This window comes from Notamacropus eugenii, chromosome 2 (assembly GCF_028372415.1).
Source record: "Notamacropus eugenii isolate mMacEug1 chromosome 2, mMacEug1.pri_v2, whole genome shotgun sequence".
NCBI lineage: Eukaryota > Metazoa > Chordata > Mammalia > Diprotodontia > Macropodidae > Notamacropus > Notamacropus eugenii.
Window position 1 is genome coordinate 247,667,084 of NC_092873.1, and position 22,298 is coordinate 247,689,381.

The 22,298-nt window shown below is 34.3% G+C and overlaps 1 protein-coding gene across 10 annotated transcripts in view; it reads left to right on the forward strand.

Moving 5' to 3' along the window:
• The window catches only part of SCAF8 (SR-related CTD associated factor 8), a 284,935-nt gene that overhangs the window by 38,358 nt on the left and 224,279 nt on the right, over nucleotides 1-22,298 (forward strand). For all 10 annotated transcript variants that reach the window (XR_011974667.1, XR_011974666.1, XM_072643758.1 and 7 more), the window contains 4 exons: nucleotides 454-498; nucleotides 16,132-16,293; nucleotides 21,091-21,247; nucleotides 21,878-22,008. Coding sequence is in view for 8 of the 10 variants with exons in the window: in XM_072643758.1 (XP_072499859.1) it covers nucleotides 454-498; nucleotides 16,132-16,293; nucleotides 21,091-21,247; nucleotides 21,878-22,008 (495 nt within the window). In the remaining 2 variants the exon portion in view is untranslated. The remainder of the gene's footprint in view (nucleotides 1-453; nucleotides 499-16,131; nucleotides 16,294-21,090; nucleotides 21,248-21,877; nucleotides 22,009-22,298) is intronic.

The window sequence follows — 22,298 nt, forward strand, 5'->3', positions numbered from 1 at the left end:
GTGCCAACAATTTTGTGATTTTAGTAATCATATAGTTTATATGGAAACTTTTATTCAAAGAGATTTAATGTAACCATCATTTCCTCAGTTGTTCTACGTAAACAGAATTATATTATTTTTTCATGACTAGGTAAATTATTTTAATACAAGAGGCATGTTTTTTTTTTCAAATGACTTGTTTACCAGCATTGGTTTGTCTTATGCAACAATTATTGGTAAAGGGAAGAAACTTTTGAGTGTCTTCTTCTTATTAAGATCAGGTCCTTCGTAAATGCTAATTATCTATATCTCCTTTAAGGAAGCCCTGATACAATTGAGTAATACAGCTGATTATCTGTTGAGGCACATAAATTGACAGTTTTGCATGTGTTTAAGCATAAACGTGCCACACACACTATTTACACTTTAAAAATTATATCTTATTTACAAAGTATATTATTTCTTTTGTTTTAGTTCTATAAACATGTGGTACAGAGTGTTGAGAAATTCATTCAAAAGGTAAGTATTTGACATATTGTGTAAATAAGTTATGAATATATTGAAATTAGCTACAAGTAGTTTTTTGATATAAAGGATTAATAAAATTTTAATTTGTATAACAGCTTAATATAACAATTTAATTAATCCAGGCAGTGTTTAAGAGGGAGAAGTGAAATGTATCAATTTTCATGAAACAGCTTAATGTAGTAGAAAAGCATTGAACTTGGTGTTAGGCAGTCTTGAGTTTTGAACACTGTCACTCATACTAACTATATGATTGAGCACAAGTAAGTTATTGAACATGTCCAAAATAGAACTCATCATCTTTCCATACAAACTCACCCCTCTCCTTCAGTCAGTCAACAGTCATTTATTAAGCACTTACCATGTACCAAGTTCTATGCTAAGTGCTAAGGGGATACAGAGAAATGCCTAAAGTCCCTACCCTCAGAGAGCTCATATGCTAATGGGAAGAGATAGCACACACATACAGACACAAACACACACACACAACTGTTTAAACAGCACATACATGGTACATATGGAAGATAATCTAAGAAAGAAGTTACTATCAAGGGAAGAGGAGGAGAGAAACTATAAAAAGCCTCTTGGAGAAGGTGAGATTTGAACCTATTTCTTAAACAAGGCCAGTGAAGTTAGGAGGCAGAGGTAAGGAGAGCAGCATTCCAGGCAGGAGTAGCCAATGAAAAGGAACAGGGTTAGAAGACAAGAGTACTGTATTTAAGGAATAACAAGAAGGTTAATATAGCTGGATTGTAGAGTATGTGGAGGGAAGTAAAATATAAGAATACTGGAAAGATAGGAATGGTCCAGGTTGTGAAGGGCTTTCAGAGCCCAGCAGAGGATATTATATTTGATCTTGGAGGTAAAAGAATCCCTGGAGTTTATTAAGTAGAGGAAGAGGGTGATGTGGTCAGACTTCTGCTTAAGGAAGATCAATTTGACAACTGAGTGTGAAGTATGGATTGGAATGGGAAGAGATGAGGCAGGGAGACTAACCAGCAGATTTTTGTACTAATCCAGGCAAGAACTGATGAAGCCATCTATACAAAGATGGTGTCTGTGGGTGTGTAGAGGAGACAATAATGAGAGATGTTGTGAAGATTAAAGCAATAAGATTTGGCAATAAGTTGGATCTATAAAGAGTTGAGGATGACATTGTAGTTGTGAATCTGAGTGACAGGAGAGTAGTTAGTGTCACCTCCACAGTAATAAGAGAGTTCAGAGGAGAGGAAGATTTGGGGAAAAGGTAACAAGTTCTGTTTTATATATACTGAGTTTCAGTTGACTCTACCCCATGTGGAGTTACAACCCACAGTTTAAGAAGTGCTGATAGGGGTCATGAGTGGAAAAAGTTTAGGAAGCCCTCCTATAGTATATACAGTTTGAGATGTCCATTGCGAAGTTGGTAATGCCAAACTAGAGGTTGGAAGAGTGGTTACTGCTGGAAAAATATTTTAGGAAATCTTCTAGATAGAGATAATTAAACCCATGGAAGCTGATGGGATCACCTAGCAAGACAGTGTAGAGCAAGGATTCTTAATTTTTTTTTGTGGTATGGATCCCTTTAGCACTCTAGAGAAGCCCATGGACTCCTCAAAATAGTGTTTTTAATAAAAATTCATACTTGAAAGAAATGTTTAATTTCAATTAGTAGATAGTGAAAATAATGATACTTTTTTTCATGGACTTGGGGGGGTCCATGGATCCCAAGTTTAAAACCCCTGATATAGAGGGAAAAGGGAACAGGGTCCAGGACAAACCGTTGTTGTACACCCTTCAGGAAGTTCCAGCAAAAGAGACTAAGAAGGAGCAGACGCAGTGGCAGATCCAGGAGAGGCATCACAGAAACCCAGACAGGAGAATCTCCAGGAGGCAGAGCCAATGTCAAAAGTTGCAGAAAGTTCAGGAAAAATGAAGATTGAGAATAGGCTGTTAGCTTTGGTAATTAAAATATCATAACTAATTTTGGAGAGCACATTTTTAGTTGAAAGATAAAGTCAGAAGTCACATTGTAGAGATTTTAGAAGAGAGTGAGAGGGGAGGAAATGGAGGCACCATTTCTAGTTGGTTCTCTCAAGGAATTTAAGTATGAAAAAGTAGAGATATAGGATAAAAGTTACTGGAAATGATTGGATCAGTTGAGAGATTTTTAAGAATAAGGGCTTTATGTAGACATCTGGGAAGCATCTAGCACATAGTGAGAAAATAAATATTAAGGGGTATGGGGATGATCTTGTGGAGAAGATGGAATAGAAGAATTGGGTCAAGGATGAATGTAATTTCTGTCATTTTTCTGGAGGTCATTACCATCTTTCTAGTTGCCTAGGTTTCTAATCTTACAGTCATCCTTAACTTGCATTATCCATCACTCCACCCCATCACCTCAACCAATTTTCAAGTCTTGTTGATTCTCCTTCCATAGCATTTCTAACATCCATCCCTTTCTCTCCATCTGTACTGCAGTCACCCTAGTTCATACTTTCCTCACCTATTGCCTAGGCTATTACAATAGCCTCCTACTTGGTTTCTCAGTCTCGTGTTTCTCCCCTTTCTAGTCTGTCCCACTTTAACTGCCAGATGATATCCACAGATATCTGGCATACACAGATCTGACCATGTCACCTTCTATGTTCAGAAAGCTCCAACAGCTTCTTAACACTTCTAGGATAAAATATAAATTTCTTTGGTGTTTAAAATCTTTTATGATCTGCCTCTGGCTTACATTTCTAGGCTTATTGTACCTTGCTACTCTTCTCAAACTCGATATTTTATCGAAAATGCTTTACCTTTTATTCCTTGTACTTGACCTTTTATCTGATTGACTTCTACTCTACCTCCTAGGAGTTCCTGGTTTCCTTCCAAGCTCAGTTCAAGTGTCATCTCTCTTATATGTTGACTTTAATGATGTTTCTAGCTGCTAGGGAGATCATTATCATTACCCTGTAATTTTTTAAAATATATTTCGTATGTATATATGTTGTGCATATACATACATACATACACGCACACACATATGTACATCTAACTTTGCCACAATACAATGTAAACTTTCAAGCGTTCTTTATTTTGTTTTTGACTTTACGTCAAAAACTGCCTAAGACGATGCTTGGCATATAGTAGATGCTTAAAAATTGATTGGTGATTTTTATTTTAATTCGCTGAGTCTGTTTCTTAATCTTTATTAAATGGAGATAATTATCATACCTGTTCCCCAAAGTTTACTGTATGTATAAATACGTAGATAATGTATATAAAGGACTTTGTAAACCTTGAAGTGCTAAAATTGTCAACTATTGCAGTTCTCTTAGGAAATTATAAGAAAGAATTATGCATTTGATTATTGCCAGTACTTTCCAGATTTACTACTAAGGCTATAATAAACATTTATCTAGTGGTAGTGAGCATTGATCGTTGGATAAAGTGTACTTGTATCAATGTGGTGATCTGTATTTTCACCTTTTATCAAATGTATTTTAAGTTGTAGACTTTTGCAATAGTAACCCTTTTGAATGGAGTTGAGCATGATATGACTCCATATGAATTCTCTTCTGCTAAGTCATTTTATCTGATCCATCAGCCAATACAACACTGTTTGCTGCTTATGATAGACTTAGCACATTTGTCTTCCAGTGAAAGCAAAATGGGAGGAATAGAATTGGAAATGATTCCATTGCAAGGTTTCAGAAATGCTAATAGTGGTCTGGGCACAGTGACAACAGTATCCAGGTGGTTAGAGCTCTAAGTTCTCTGCTTTGGGTCACTTCCTGTGATGATATTTTGACAGGAAAAGTAAGTACAATATTTCTACCTCACATCTTTTAGCTTTAGGTCCTTTATAGTTTCTTTCTAGGTATAATTACTCTTATACATGCTCCTCAGGTGCTGTCATAAGTGAATCAAACTGTGAATTAGGCTATGATGTTAAAGATCTTATAAATTCCCATTGTGCCCCTTCATCTGGAACAGAATTGTTTTTGGACGTAATATAAGTAATAATGTGAGAAGATATCTGATACTAACTACAGTTATCCCTTCCACATTGCAACTTTCTCCATTGTGGTTTCATTATATCTCAGGTCGATTAATTAATTAAATTAAAATTAAAAGGGAATTTTAGGGGAGTTTTGTGGAAGCCACAGACAACAGGTGAAGGCCAGCAGATGACACAGAAAAAATTTAGAAACTCAAATATGCATAAAGCATATGTATAGTATTGTATAATGTCAGCATATTTTGTCTTTTTATACCATAATAATTCAGACTTCTTCTCTGGTATGAAGGGAGGTCCAAAAATTTTTACAAGATGCAGGGGGTTAGAGGGAGTGGAGGTGTCCCTGACCCCCTTGATGTGGAAGAGATAACTGTAGTTCTGAGACTATGGTCAAGTAATTTGAAGTTTTTTGTGCCTAAGTTTCTTTGTATTAAAATTGGAAAGAAGAAAATAAGCATTTATTAAGCCCCTACAATGTGCTAGGCATTGCACTAAGTGCTTTATAAATATTATCTCATTTAATCCTCACAGCAACCCCAAGAGGAAGGTAATATTATTCCTCCTCATTTTATAGTTGGGGAAACTGAGGCAGGCAAAGGTTAAATGATGAGCACAGTTACTAAGTACTTGTCTGAGGCTGTATTTGAACTTGGGTCTTTGTGACTTGAGGCTCAGTGCTTGATATCTACTTCTTTTGAGTAATTTACCCTAACTTCATCTTGTAAAGAAAAAGTGCTGGATGAAGCTATTGAATTTTTGCTCAGCGCTCATTTAGATCAGTTGCTTTCAAGTATAAAATGCCACACTAGCAAGATGTTATAAATATTGACAATTGTCTTTAGCTATGAAAAAAAGTCATCAGATTGTAGAAGGTTTTATGATTGATGAATTCACTTTAAATGATTTTGTCCTCTTATGTATGTTTCTATATTCTTATTTAAAATGACTCATCTGAAATGTAATGTCCATATAATAGTAATTCTAAATGTTTTTTAAACTACATTGATATTTTCCATTCTTTTGTGTGTATATCTGTCTCTCTGCATATGTATATGTGTGTATATATATATACACAGACATATATTTTTAAAATTTTATTTCACTCACATTTCTATAAATCATTGTTGTCAAGCTTCTTTTTTATTGTGTCAAATTCACATTTTATTTCTCTTGTTTTTGGATCATTTCTTTCATTTTAACAAACTATACGCCTACAGAACTTTATACCAGGTGTTGGGGGGAGATACATGGTTTAGACAAGGCATTAAAAGTGTTCACTAAGTTTAAAAATCAAATTATAATACCATAGAGTTTTTCAGGGTGAAATTTTTTTTTTAATAGTAGCCACAGGACTGTTACTTTAATATTACATCTTGGCATTTCAGTAGTTTTAATATTCAGTCACAGAAACTCAGAGTTAGAAAGGACCTACCTTAGAATTTATCCAGTCTAAGCAATACCTGAACAAAAAACATACTTCACAAGTGGTCATCCTGCCTTTGAAGATGGGGTGAGGGGTTGGGGAGGTAGGGAGCCACTACTGTCTCAGGGTAATCCATTTCATTTTTGCATATCTCTAATTGTTAGGAAATTTTCCCCTACATCAAGTCTAAGACTACCTCAGTGAATTTTGCCCATTGCTCCAAATTCTGTCCTAAGACCAACAAGAGTAAATCTAGTTTCCATCTCATATGACATTCCTTCATGTATTTTAAGACATCTATCATAGCCTCATTAAATTTTCTCTAGGTTTAATATGTCAAGTTCTTTCAATTGATATTCATGTGTCATAATCTTAAGGCCCTTTACCATCCCAGTTGCCTTCTTTTGGACACTCCAATTAGTAGTGTTGCAAAAGTGTGGTGCTTAGAGTTATAGTCAGTTCTCCAGATTTGGTCTGATCAGGATAGAATGCAGAAAGACTATCTGATAGTACTGGAAATTATGCTTCTTTTAATGCAACCTAAGATCATTTTTTTTTTCTTTTTGGCTTCCTTGTAATACTGCTGATTTTTTGAAATAGTATTCCATTTTAACCCTTAGATTTTTTCAAGCTACCTAGTGTCTAGCCAAATTTCTTTCAGTTTCTACTTAAATAAGTTGGGTTTTTTATCCAGTTATAAGATTTTACATTTATCAGTATGAAATTAAACCTTAAAAGGTTTGAGTCAGTGTTCTAGCCTGCCAAATCTTCCTAGCTACTAACTCTTCCACTATATTACCTGTTCCTTCTGTCACCTGAAAATTTGATAAGAATGCCTTCTGTGCCTTTATCCAGGTCATTGGGAAAAAATGTTAAATAGTACACAGGGTCAAGTACAGATCGATGAGGCACTCCACTAGTCTTCCTTCCAAGTTAATCACTTCATCTTGGTTCTGGCCATTCAACAAGTTCTAAATTTATCTAATCATAGGTATAATTGTGTAGGCTACCTTACCTACAAAAACATCATGAAAAGACTATTAAATGTTTTGCTAAAATATAGGTCAGCTGCACCTGCTTCATTCTCTTGTTACTAGTTTAATTACCCTGTCAAAGAAAGGAAATGAGGTTAATCTGAGTTGACCTATTCTTGATGAAACCGTGCTGCCTCTTTGTGATCACTGTTTCCTTTTGTAGATGTTCACTAACCATCACCTTAATAATACATTCTAGAATTTGCTGGGAACCCAATTGAGGCTCTCTGGTTTAGTTTTTAGACTATACTCTTTGCTTTTTTTTTTTTAATTGAGACAATATTTTCCCTCTATTGCTTTATATCACTTCTCCCAGATCACTGACTGGCTTAGCAAAAACATATGCTGTTTCTTTCAATACTGGGTATGTAATTTGTTTGGGATTGGTAACTTTAACTCATATAGGCTGTCTAGCACTATCTTATTTTCTCTCCATCGTTCTTGGGTGTTAACTCTTTTTTAATCCATTTCTATTCTCTCTCCACTTCAATTCAAAATTCTTTTGTTTTTAAAAGCCGTAGAATTAATTCAGACTTTTCTCCTATTCTCATTTTTGATTATCCTCTTCCGCCTTCACCCCCCCCCCCCCAAGTAGAGCTAAAACCTTCTATCCTTTTTTTCTTTGCCTTAGGCCATTTGTCACTGACATTTCCAGACTCTTTCAAGACTATGGTTTTCTTTAATATTTATCCTCCTTTGCGTGACTTTGTTATTATCTTTTGTGCTTTCTTTTTCTGGTCTAAGTTGGTAATTGAGTTCCCTGTGTATCAATATCAGTCCCTTCCAACATTAATTTTTTTCAATTAATTTTATTTTCAGTGTTCTACAATAATCACTGTATAACTTAGATTATTATTTTCTCTTCCCTCCCATCTACCTCCCCCCTCTCTCCCCAAGACGGCATACAATTTTGTATAGGTTCTACACATACATTCCTATTAAATACATTTTCACTATAGTCATGCTGTGTTGAAGAATTAAAATGAGTGGGAGAAATCATCTAACAAACCAAAATGCAATACACACACACACACACACACACACACACACACAAATGATTTGCTACATTTTGCGATTGAATTCCATAGTTTTTTCCTCTGGATATGGAAGGCATTTTGCCTTAGAAGACCATTGGGAATTTTTTTTTAAGTCCTTGTATTGCACTGTAGTTCCAAGTCTACCAGAAAAAGCTCTCACACACTGTGGTCGTTGCTGTGCACAAAGTTCTCCTGGTTCTGCTCCTTTCACTCAGCATCAGATCATATAAGTCTTTCCAGGACTCTCTGAAGTCTTCCTGTTCATCATTTCTTATACCACAATAGTGTTCCATTACATTTATATACCATAATTTATTCAGCCATTCCCCAATTGATGGGCATCCCCTTGATTTCCAGTTTTGGGCCACCACAAAGAGAGCTGCTATAAATATTTAGCATTAGTTCTTAAAATATGTTCTAAGGGACTCTGTTGGGTACCTCAAGACCCTCTCAGGGGATCCTCCAGTTCAAAATTATTTTCGTAACAACACTAAGATGTTTCAGTTTCAAATACAGTAAATACTGATAAATATAACTCATATTAACACAAGCTCTTTGGGGTCCTCAGTATATTTTAAGACTGTAAGAAAGTTTGAGAACACTGCTTTAGAGAATTCTTATTTTTTGTATCAGAATTATTTCTTTCCGTCTTCAAAATTTCATTCTTCAGGTGTCCAATTTGGAGTGATTATTCTAATTACTCTTCCTCTGAAATGTTGAAAATTTTTTCTCCCAAAATTCATGTCAGACCATATATACTTAGCTTGTTCTCATCTGTCATATGGTTACTTGCATCATTTCCACATTAGTAACCAGTTCTTCCTTGTTGGAAATGCTCAGGCCCAGAATAGAGGCTCTTCTCATTACTTCTTACAAGGCAGAAAATTCTTAGTTGCACTGCTGATGGCAGGATAGCTCCAGTGGTTGTCTGCATAATTGAAGTCCCCCTTCACTTCTGTTGAATCTTCCTGTGCCATGAAGTGTTAATGCTGTGGGTGTTTTTTAAGACTTTAATTCTTCAAGGGTATTCTAATTTCATCAGAGTTGTTACTCCTTCTATTGAGAGAGTTAACAAATCCTTTTTAATTTTAATGTAGTTACTTTTGAGGTGGTTAGCCACAGAATACATTTTTTTAAAATAGTATTTTATTTTTTCCAATTACATGTAAAGATAGTTTTCAACATTCATTTTTTAATAAGATTTTTAAGTTTCACATTTTCTCTCCTTCCCATCCCCCCCACTCCAAGACAGCAAGCAATCTGATATAGGTTATATATGTGTAATCATGTAAACATATTTTCACTTTAGTTGTGTTGTGAAAGAAGAAACAGAATAAAAAGGGAAAGCCACAGAAATTTTTAAAAAGGGAAAATATACAATATGCTTCAGTCTGTATTCAGACTCTGTAGTTCTTTCTCTGGATGTGGATAGTATTTTCTGTCATGAGTCTTTTGGAATTATCTTGGATCATTGTAGTTGATTAAAGCACAGTGTTGCTGTTACTGTGTACAATGTTCTCCTGGTTCTGCTCAACTTCACTCAGCATTGGTTCATTTAAGTCTTTACAGGTTTTTCTGAAATCTACCTGCTCATCATTGTAGCACAATAGTATTCCATTTTGTTCATTTACCACAAATTGTTTGGTCATTCCATCCATTTCCAGTTCTTTGCCACCATAACATGAGCCACAACAGTATACATTGTTATTAACCACAATGATTGCACGTTATGTTTTTAGAAATAAACTAAAAATCTTTTCCAGTTATTGAATGCCTTTAATCCCATAAGGACAGTGTAAAGATTGTTAGATTTCATCACAAAAATCTGAAAACAATTCTGATGTGTCTGTTACAGTTTTAAAACAACAGTGTATTGTTTTTTTTTGTTGGGCACGAACCGGTTTTCATATAGGTAATGCATTTAAAACATTTTGTTTTAAGGGATAGAAATTGTACTATATAGCCGTTTCTATTTCCTAATTATTTATGTCCTTTACCTATGTTAGTCAGGAAGATTAATAAAAAATTTCATTAAGTTCAGCATTAGCATTTAATTGAATGAGGATTTTGCCTTACATGAATCGAGCATCATGTTGTTGTTATTGTTGTTTTGTGTTGTGATGAGACTCCTTAGCTCACCCAGGCTATAAGTTCATTGACCAGTCAAGGGACTGTTCCTATTGCTAATCAGTATGGAAGATTAACTTGTTCTGTTTCTGACCTAAGCTGGTTTTCCCCTCCTCAGTGGACTTTTTGGTGTTAGACTTAGTGTAGCTACCTCATTGACTCTAGCCCTAGTTCTGCTTGCAACTCTCAAGCTTAAACTCTCACTACTCTCTCTTTTGTCTAAGATTACTACATAATACCCAGCAGCATCCCTTTGTTTTTATATTGTGGTCTATCTGAACCACTTTTTAGAAGGGGATAAATTATATGAAACACACTAGCTCTCCAACCAGCAGCCTTTTGAGTTATCCAATTTTCAGAAAGAATTAAAAGTAACCTTGCATTTCAGCAAACATAATATTGAGTACTTGCTGTGTATAAGGTATTTTAAGGAATACACAGGTAATGGGGTAGGAGGGAGGCAAGTACAAGATTTGAGAAAAGCACTCATTAACATTTGAACTTAAAATGTGAGATTTGAATGGGGATGCCAAAGGTCATCTTGTCCTCTTCCTTCCTGAAGCATTCTTTTTCTTTACGATATCTCTGACAGGTCATCAACTATGTCATTTGTCTGAAGATCTTGAGTAATAAAAATATTGTCATCTCTTCAATACTCCATTACATTTTGTGACAGCTTTTGTCAGGAAGTTCTTTGAATTGAGTTAGAGACCTCTTCCTTATAGATTCTAGCCGTTGGTATGTAGTTCATCTGTTTAAAGCTAAAGGAGGTCAGATGAAATAACCTAAAGATTATTGAAAAGAGCCCTGGAAGGGGAGTCAGATAACTTTGGTTCATTTTGAAGATTGTTACAAATTTTGTAATCTTGTGTTTAACTTGTGTTCTATATCTCTAAAATGCAGATTATTGTACTTTATCATTCCTAGAGTTTTTGTGAAGAAAACTTTGTAAATTGCAAAATGCTGTAAAATCTGAGTGACATATAATGATTGGTTGGTTCTTGGTTCAGTGTTCTGGTTGGCTTCTTTTAAGTCTGAGCTAAAATGCCACCTTCTACAAGAAGGCTTTCCCAATTCCTCTTAATTCTAGTACCTTACCCTATTGATTATTTCCTGTTTTTCCTGGATATAGTTTACTTGTATGTATTTTGTATGTTGTGCATTGTGAACTCATTGATGACAGGACAGTTTTTTTCCCTTTTTTGTATACCCTGAACTTAGCACAGTGTCTACCACTTAGTAGGAGCTTAATAAATGTTTATTGACTGATTGACTCTTAGCCTTTACAAAAGACTGTCTTTCCACTTAAAAGTGAACGTGCATTGGAGATCTGATGGAAGTAACATAAGAAAGAGGTTACTTGGGAAAGGGACAATCATTAGATTCCTAAGAGGAAGGTTAATATAGTAAAATTAAGTGCTGTATTTAGTATCAAGAAAAACCTGAATTTTGACTTCTGCTACCTAAGAGCAGATTGTGGGAAAATCACTTGTTCTTTCTGAGCCTCAATTTTATCTTTTATAAAATGGGGATAATATCTCTTCTGTTACCCTCTTGAGGGGTGTGAAAATTCAATGAAATATATGACAACACTTTACAAACCTTCCTATACTGTATGCCTTGCAGCTGTTAACTAGAGTTCGGAATTGGAGTCTTGAGAGGCTCTATTCAAAGCCCAACTCTTGTTTACTCCTTGTGTGACCTTGGGGAAGTCATTTAGCATTTCTGGACCTTGGAGCACTCTTTTTTTTTTTTTTTAAAAGAAAGACGAGAAATTTTTTTTTTTAATGAACACTTACAGTTGATTAAACCCAATATAGTTTTGGAAAGATGCTTCCTGTGTTTCATAATGGAGGCTAGATATAGTTAGCAGAAACCAGCAGATCTTGAGGTTATAGAAAATTTTGTGACTTTTTCAGAGAATTCATTTCAGAACATTATTTATTTTCTAGAAATTTTATAATGTGATGAAGCCTAGTATATTTTGTTGATGCTTGTTAAGTTACCCTTTGACAGTGAATGAAGTTTTTCTGACTTACATAAAATAAAAACCTTTGGAGATTTGAAAATTTTATCATCCCAGAGTTTTCAAAGGTGTTATACATAAATATCTCTTGCTCAAAGAGCAAACAAATGTGTTTGGGCAAAGAAATGCTTTCTGATGTGTAAATTTTTATACATATATTGAAAGATCATTTCTGCACTATAGACTCATTTAAGGCTAGCAAAACTTTTTGTTGCTATAAAATTGAAGAATTCAGCTTCATGAAGCAGTGTTAATGTCTAGAAATAGTTTTTCTTTCTGCTCCCACATATTACTTCATTTGTTTAATCCATGGATCAAATTTTTAGTATGAAATGTTATTACAGAAGTAGGTTCATGAAAAGCTGGTACACTATACTGCTGCTTGCAGTTTTTTAGTGTTGCTATAATATTAAAGCTTCAGTTTTATATATTGATTATTTCTGTAATTTGGGGACTTAGAGGAAGAAAAGAACACAAAAATTTTGGGAGGATGGATGGGCAAGAAAACCTTGTGAAGGTGGATTTTGAAATGATCTTTGACAAATAGATTAGGTAGGATTTTCAACAGATGGAGATTGGGAGAAAGTTAGAAAATATAATGAAAAATAATGTTAGTATTTATAAAGCGCCTGTTTATGTACAGGCACAGTGCTAACCACCTTACAAATGTTTTCTCATTTGATCCTCACAACCACCTTGGGAAGTAGGTGCTTTTGTTATCCCCATTTTACAGTTCAGGAAACAGAGATAGACAAGTTAAATGGTTTGCCCAGGGTTACAAAGCTATGTGGCACATGGTGTCCAAGGTTGGAGTTGCACTCAGATCTTCCTGACTCCAGGCTCAGGACTCTATCCAATGTACTATCTACCTGCCTACTTGGGAAAATATGTGATGTGAATTAGACAAACTTGAAGTAGTCCAGTTTGGCTAAAATATAGGGCCTTTATGGATTGATAGTATAAGCTGAAGCTAGAAAGATAGGTTACACTCATTTGTGTCTTAGGTGATATGTGGTACAAAAGAAGCTTAAGTTACTACTCCACTTATCAGTAGTTATATTTAACTTAAATGTTGGTTATGTATTAAATTGTGATTAAATGTGTTGATTATAAAGTGAACTACTTTGCCCATTGCAGGTAAATGTTAACTCCTAAAGTTGGTATGACTGAGCAGAGATTCTCAAACTTTTGGTCTTGAGAGGTTGTCACACTTGAAAATTTAAATTGGCACTAAAGAGGTCTGAACATTTAGTCTTTCAGGCCCAATAACTAGGCCTTGGGATTCCAGTTTCTCCTCCCAGGCCCAATAACTAGGCCTTGGGATTCCAGTTTCTCCTCCCCCTCTCCTCCTTTATTTCCCTGTGGTACAGGAGAGGAGTTAGCTATGCTCTTCTAGATAGAATTGCTTTTATGATCTTGTCCATATCAAGCCTGGAAGAGCTGGTAGTGCACTACTGCTGGAGATTGAAGAGGTCTGAGAAAGTGCGAGAAGTTGTATGGCATAGCCAACAAAATGCCTTTCAGAACTTTTGAGAACCACCGGTCTAGAGGCTAACATGTTTGACTGGGACATAGGAGACTTTGTTTTCTGGTCTGATCTCTCCCCTCCCACACACACACACAGTCCTCTGCTCCTTCTTGTCTGAGTATGGGGCAGTCACTTGAGCTCTTTAGCTTTTTATTTTACTCACTTTATATTTGATATAGACTATATCATCTTTAAAGTCCTTTCCAGCTCAAAGTCTGTTAACATGGGTGGTACTCCTTAGAGGGAGCATGTCATTAAAGGATATGTTAAGTTGTAGCACATATATCACACCTTGTTTATAAAATGAAAAAAGTGTCAGTGCCTCCTCTCATGCTTCTCCTTACATTTTAATATTTGAAATGGCCTTTTTTTTTTTTTACTTCTGGCTAGACCTGTGACTTTATAGTTCAGGGAAGACTTGGCAAGGAAACCACACATGCCAGTACAGATCAGCAATTCTTTTTAAAAGTAAATTTTTTTTTTATATCATTTGTTTTTTCATCACCAAAATTTCTTCCAACATCCCTTCCCATCTCCCAGGGAGCCATCCTATATATGAATAATATTTTTAAGGGAAAAAAGAGAAGCTATACAATCAGCCACAAAATTAGTACATTGAAAAAATCTGATGTAGCAAACCTGTGAACCTCCCACCTCTGGAAGGAGTAGGATGGGGATTTCTTCTCCTGTTTCTTTTTTGGAACCATGTTCTTTATATTTTCACAACCTTTCCCTTTTGATTGTTTTTTGGTTATTCTTTCCATTTACATTGTTGTGGTCATGTAAGTGGTTTTCTTGGTTCTACTTACTTTGTTCTATGTGGGCTTATGTGGATCTAACAATAATATTCTTTTCAGCAGCTAAGTGGCTCAGTGGATAGAGTGCTTGGCCTAGGGTCAGGAAGAAGCAAGTTCAAATCTGGCCTCAAACACTAACTGTGTGACATTGGGCAAGTCACTTAACCCTATTTGCCTCAGTTTCCTTATCTGTAAAATGAGTTGGAAAAGGAAATGGCAAACCATTCTGGTATTTTTGCTAAGAAAATTCCAAATGGGGTTACAGAGTCAGACATGACTGAAACAAGTGAACAACAACAAAAATATCCCATTACGTTCTTGTACCACAATTTGTTTAGCCATTCTCAAATCAGTGGACATCTACTTTAATTCCAGTTCTTTGCTACCACAGAAGTACTGCTATAAATATTATGCTGCATATGATTAGTTTCTTTTCAACAGTGATCTTATTGGAGTATAAACCAAATAGAAGAATTTCTGGGTCAAAGGGATGGGTATTTCAGTCACTTTTAAATTTCAAATTGCTTTCCAAAGTGATTATACTTATTTATAGCTGCACTAACTACATGTATTAGTGTGCCTCTCCTTCTGTACAACAATCCCTATTCCAGTCTTTTGGAAGACCAGCATTTCTGATGTCTTAGAGTTGCAAATTCCTTGAATAGTTAAGTGGTTAAGTTGCTTAGAGACAAAATCTGCATGTACCAGAAGCAGTACTTAAGCTCAGGTTTTCCTAACTCCAGCTCTTAGAGGCCACTTCTCATGCTTGTTCAGAGAATAGAATTGTGGACCTGGAGTTAAGAAGACCTGAGTTCATTTATGATCTCAGATACTTAATTAGCTGTGTGATCCTGAGTAAGTCACTTAACATCTGTTTGCCTCGGTTTCTTCATCTGTAACACATATAATAATAGCACCTTCGTATTAGGGTAGGTGTGAGGATCAAATGAAATAATTGTAAAGCATTTAACACAATGTTTTGCATATACTAAGTGCTATATAAGTGTTTATTGTTACTCCATGCTTTCTGTAATTATTGGGATCATAGAGTTTTATTATCAGGTTATGTAATTAAAGTAGGTAACATTTAAAGGATGTAATTTATCAGTCAGTAAATAAATATTTATTAAGTGCCTATTATCAAGCACTGTGCTAAGGCACAATTCCTCCATGATTATCTGTGTATCAATTTATCTGTTTTATTTTTTTCCTCATAGTGGTATAGAAACCAGAAATCTTATTAATTTGAAAGTTTAGGTGAAATATATATTTTTGATATTTTTCTCAGAGCTTCTCCCATTTATTTTCTTGATCCTTTCTTCATTGTATTGACTTCCTTTATTATCATAATCTTGTCATTAAAATTATACACAAAATTCATAAGTGGGATTTAGGTGCTGTCAGAGTATGTACGGTAGCCACCATTGATTCTTGTTGCTAAAACGTTAAATATTATTTTCCTTACATTTTTAGACTTTGCTTTGCATTTTCAGCTATTATAGTAGTTGACTAGCATGTAGCTAAGGTTCAACTGCTTTTTCTTCAGTGTAGAAGAGCTACAAAGTAAGAACTAATACCAAAATTTCAGTTTTATTGTTTGTATATAATTTGCAATGCTTCAGTTATGAGATTTGCTTTTTAAATTTTGTCTTTCTTTCTTCTAGTGTAAACCAGAATATAAAGTACCTGGACTTTATGTTATTGATTCCATTGTACGACAATCTCGACATCAGTTTGGTCAAGAAAAGGATGTGTTTGCACCCAGATTTAGTAATAACATCATTAGCACGTTTCAGAATTTATATCGTTGCCCTGGTGATGATAAGGTATGCTACTATTGTTTTTAGGGGATTTCTTATCATAGGGATTGTTAATTTGGGGATCTTTCTTTCAAGAGGTCAATGGGTAAATTTCACAGGTTCTGGGAACTTGGATGGGAGGAAAATTATATCTTTATTTTGAGTAACTTGTAAATGAAATTTAGCATTTCCTGCCATTGTGAAATGTAGTCAGCAAGCCACGGTAGTATTCTACTTCTTGAGACTACTGACACAGAAAATGTTAAGAACCCTTAAACTAGAGCTTTATTACAAAATATACACATTAAACAGAATAGTGATCATCTTTGGTCAAACAAAGCACATAACCTTTTTATTAAGATTTAGTTTTTGAAGTGATTTGACATAATATTTACTTACTCCATGGTTATTCAGACAACTCCCTTTTTTCAAGTACGTTCACTTAAAAGTTAAAGTATCAATTAGGTACAGCCTTTTTTGAATCTTGCTTCTTTTGAATTGTTTTATGTCTTAGGGTAAGTTTGTAATGTTTTTCTTCTACAATTTAGTTTTTTAGTATAGGCAGCATGATATATAAATAGCATTGAATTTGGAATTAAAAGTTAAAAAAAATTTTACTTGTTAATACTAAATATATTCTTGTATTATTTACTGATACTAAATTAAAACTTGTTAACTGTTCAGGTTCTTTGAAGTACATACAAGATTATCAGCATATGGAGGAAAATAAATATTATATAATACTAAAGTTGAATGAAAAATACAATTAAATACTTGATATATTACATTTATATAGTGATTACAGGTTTACAAAAGACTTTGCTTATATTAACCCTATTAAATAGGTAATGCAAATAGTATTATTCCTATTTTACATATCAGTATCAAAATCCTTGGAGGTATTTGATAGTTGTTACAAGATTCTGAGAAAGGTAAGGAGTACTTTGTTTAGAATGATAAATAAAAATAATTTTTGTTGCAGTACAAACAAAATCTTCAAGATAAAGTTGTAAGCATGAGACAACAGTTATGAATTGAGGGCAAACAGCTATAACCAGGGCTGAGCTCAGACAAACCTTAAAGGATCCAGTGGGTGTGAGAACTTCACTATAGTCAGTAAATCCAAAATCAGTAGTATCAGGAACTGAAATAAAGAGATTAGTGTCAAGGGGTTAATACTGCAGAAAAATGAAGTCAGAATTTAGGCAAGAAATCTGGGTAAGCCGTCAGTAAAAAGAATTTAAGGTAGAGATATTGGACTTTAATAGGCTTAAGGCTTTTCTTTGTTCTCTGTAAAGGATGAACCAATTCTAGTATGACCAGATCAAGTTGATCTAAGTACAAGAAAATAGTGATATCTGACTAGACTGGAGTTATGGGGATGTCAGTAGGACAAAACCAGGGCAGTTCTTAACAGAGACTTAAGTCAGGGCTTAGAACACAGTTGTGGAAGTGAGAATGAGGAAGAAGGTGTGACTCAGGAAATAATTTTTGATGTAGCAAATTTGTACCAAGTGCTTAGTTTATGGGAGGATTAAAAGTTTAGATATGGTTATGCCAACACAGTATTATTATGTAATATATGCATTTGTTTTTTTAAGGGTTATGTGTGGTCTGATGAAGAAAAATCATTCCTAATCATTAATAAAAATTAATGAAGTTTGGGCAGATGGGATGGATAGGAACTTTATATATAGAGAAGGCAAAATGACATGAAGCATTACTAAAAGAATAACAGTGATGGTGATAATGGAAGGGATAATAAGGGGATATGTATGGACATGTTTAATAATAGTTTTTTGTATAGCGTCTAATTATAGATAGTTACTAGAGAGTGAGATGGGAATAAAAAGTCTTTACAGAGACATAAATCTAGGCATTTTTGCAGAGGAATTTCTGGTAAATCTTGAGTATAAAAAGAGAAAACATTCAGGTTAAACCCAAGAATTACCTTAATTTCAAAGCAGGGGGAAGAGGAAGCAGTCAGAAAATGTTAAAGAGAGAGTGAACAATATTCCTTAAATTGAGACTAGATATGAGAACAAGAAAAAAAAGTGGCAAACTTTAAAATGGTAGGAAAGAACAAAAATAAAGATAAAATCATTGGATTTTTCTGAACCTGGCTCAGTGTGGAAGAGTTTGGTCATGAATCAGGGGAGAAAATGGATTAGAATCTCTTAAGAATTTTTTCCAAGTTTTAATTGTTGATTCAAAAATATGTGAATGGCATAATGTGTTACTCAAATACTTCAACACAGCTATTATGTCCCCTTTAAGTCTTTCCTTCTCAAGGCCAAACATTCCTTGCTCCCTCAAGTGGCCTCATATAACATGATATGGAAGTGCTTCACTATCCTGGCAGCTTTTTCCTGGACTCTTTGTAGATTAAAAATGTACTTCCAAAAAGTACAAAAAGTTGGTGCTCCCAACTATACACAGTCCTCCAGATGTGGTTTGACTGAATCTTAGTACATCATAGGTATTCCTTTTCTAATACTGAACATTATGCCTCTTTCAGTGCAGCCTAAGATCAGATTTGTGCATTAGGGGAAGGTATTAGAGGGTTGTTATATCACACCTTTGGCTCATATTGAACCTGCAGTCCACTAAAACTTCATTTTTTTTTTTTCAGACCAAAGGTCATCTAGCCTAGGTTTTTCTTTTTTTGTACTAGTATTTTGAATCTAAATATAAAACTTTACATTTGTCAGTATGAAATTTCATTTTAAGAGTATCAGCCCAATGTTCTAACTTTTGAGACCTTTTGGATCCTGACTGTATCGTCTAACAGATTACTCCTCCTATCCTTCTGTCATCTACAATATTCATAAGGTTACCATCTGTGCTTTTTTGTTCATCATTCATAAAAATGATAAACGGTGCATGCTCTTGTACACTCCCTTCCACTGGAGATTTCCTTCAAAGTTAACACTGTATCATTAATGACTAATCCTTAGATTTGGAATTCAACCAATTTTGAGTCCATCCTAAACTGTTCTTTATCCTAACTTGTTTACAGGAGTAGCATGAGACTGTCAAATGCTTTGCTAAAAGGGTCAGCTGCATCTATTACCATTGGCTCTCTGAACACTTTCTTTTTGTATATGTTTATTAACCATCCCTTTAATAATAGTACATTCTAGAATTTGGCTAATCCATAGTTTAACAAGCTCTTTCTCTTCCCTTTTTGAAACTCACATAGTATTTGCCCATCTCCTGTTTATTCCCTGTTTGAGCAATGATTCTGATCTACAGATACTTCTACCAGTTTTCAGTATTTTACATACTTGATTTAGGCTTGGTGACTTGAACCCATGAGGGGCATACTATATCAGCTCCATATTAGCCATTTTCACTGTCATTTGAAATCCATTCTCTTTTGCATAGAAAACAGGAACAAAGTAAAAATTTTGCTCTCTCTGTATTTGGTTCTCATTGTCTTTTCCACCCCAAGCCATGAGGTACCTTTAGTTGTTCCTACTCTTAGCCTATTTTAAGATAGCAGCACTTTGGAAGTGATAGTTATACCATGCTCTGGTCTGATCAGACCATGCATATCTGGATTATTGTGTTCAGTTTGGGTGCCACATTTTAGGAATCAGTGTGTTAATGCTTTATAGTAAGTGAACAGTTTACAAAGAATAAAATAATCCCTGCTCTTAAGAGTTTATATTCAACAGGTACATATATTATAAGAATACAGATAAAGAGAATAAATATAGATAAATGCAAAGTATTTTGGGAGGGAAGACTTTAATCTATCTATGCATTAAGCAAAGGGTTCATATAAAAGGTGATGCTTGAGCTGTGCCTTGGAGGAAAAGAGGGACTCTGTGAAATGGAGGTGAGGAAGGAGAACATTCAGGCATGATGAAAGGAAAGAAAAATCTGGAAGAGATTTGGGTCGTTGGGAAAAGATAATGAGCTATTCTGGGGGCATGTTGCATTTGAGATGCCTCTGGCACATCCAGTTTGAAATGTTCAGTAGGCAGTTGGTGTCGTAGGACTAAAGCCCATAACAATGAAACCTATGAAAGCCAGTGGTTGCCAACAGAGAGTGTATGTAGAAAGGACATTAATAACTTCAAGTTTGAGGATGATGGTAAAGAACTTCAGAAGCTCACTGTATGAGGATTTTTTTTAAAAAAACTAGATACTTGTCCTAGAGAAGAGTAAAGTTGGAATCAGGGTGTGTATTATTGCTGGGTTCTAATTTTTGAGGATCTATTTTATAAAATATAAGAATCATTCTTATTAACCCCAAAAAGCTGAAGTAGGACTAATGAGTGGAAATTATAAAATGGCACATTTACAGATAAATAGCTCTTTTCTAAAGTAGAATGGGGTGCGTGCCTCAAGTTATATAGAGTACTTCACTAACTATCTTAAAGTTGACCACTTTTTTTGAATACTACATGGACTCTTCAGGAACTGGTTAGACTAAATTATATCTGAGTTCTTTTCCAAATCTGATATTCTGTTATTTGTTTAGCACTTTGGGGGAAAGCTTGATTAAGACTTCATTACTGCCTGTTGTCTTTTAGATAAACTTGGGTAAGTATAAAGGCAGTTAATGTACCTTCCAAAGTTTCTTCTATACCAATAACTTAGGCACTGGGAGAATATGATTTAAGTCTTATAAAATATTTAATACATAAATACACAATCTGCTTTAAATAAAGACAGCAATTGTCTGCCATGTTTTTACATTGTTCAGGTTAATGCTGCCAAACTGTTTTTTCCTAAGTAATAGATTAATAGATTAGCATGATTATGATAAAGTTTCTAATTTTAAATTATTATGTCTTTTTTTTTCTTTTTCAGAGTAAAATAGTCAGGGTTCTAAACTTATGGCAGAAGAATAATGTGTTTAAGAGTGAAATTATTCAACCTCTTCTTGATATGGCAGCAGGAATTCCACCACCAGTTGTCACACCTGTTTTGCCAAGTACTGCAGCATCTATGAGCAACAACACCCCAGGTATTTTGTGAAATTATTTATGTAATGTATTTTAAAATAATTTTTACTTATACACTCTGTTTTCAGGTGCTTATTCATTGGTAAAAAAAAAAAATAGTTTGTTGTCTATTGTAGAATTTATCCCAGTAGTATATAATTAGAAGGAAAAATTATATTTTTCAGAGATGATACTTTAAAAATAAAATATGGAAAATGGATAAGGTCAAAAATTTCTATCTTTTTATGATCTGAATGAGAAACTACTTATAATTTATTAGATTATGGAAAACAATTTTTTCATAAATAAAAGTTAAATAATAAAATTAAAGGATTCATCTTATATGTCTCATTAGATTTTCCTTAATGTATGTATTAAATGTATTTTTAAATTGTAGTGTATAAATTGAAAATTATATAGCAAGTGCTGTTTTAAACACATTACAGGTACTCTTAGCATCCCTGAGAAAGATATAAAGTATGTTAATAAAGTGATTGTGCCAAATTCATCTGTTTTACAAGTTTAGATGTTTACATGTTGTTTTCTAATTTTGTGGTCTTCTTGTAATTTAAAGTATGAATATGGTAAAAACCTGTTAAGTACATATATTTTAGGATTAATTCCTCTTCATATATAACTTTCTATTTTTAAAGGAACTCCTGTGACACCTGTTACTCCAGCCAATGTGGTACAAGGTTTGCCTGACCCTTGGGTATCTCAGATAGCAAATACAGATACACTAGCTGCTGTGGCACAGATTTTGCAAAGTCCTCAAGGCCAACAGGTTAGTATTTTTTAGCTTGGTGTACAAAAATCAACACAAGGATACTTAATTATATTAAATGTCTTAAAGGGTCTCATTATTTATGTATATATATAATAATCATTTTCATTACTATTAATGTAGAGAATATAGAAAATAATAGACAATAATTATGGGAAGGTTTAAGTTTTTAAAAAATGTTTGTCTTTTGACAAGTATGTAAATATGCCCCCATTTGGTTATTTATGTTTTGTTGTTTACATGAGCTCCTCTATGTGAGTATTGCTGCTGTCAATGCAAATCTCAAGACC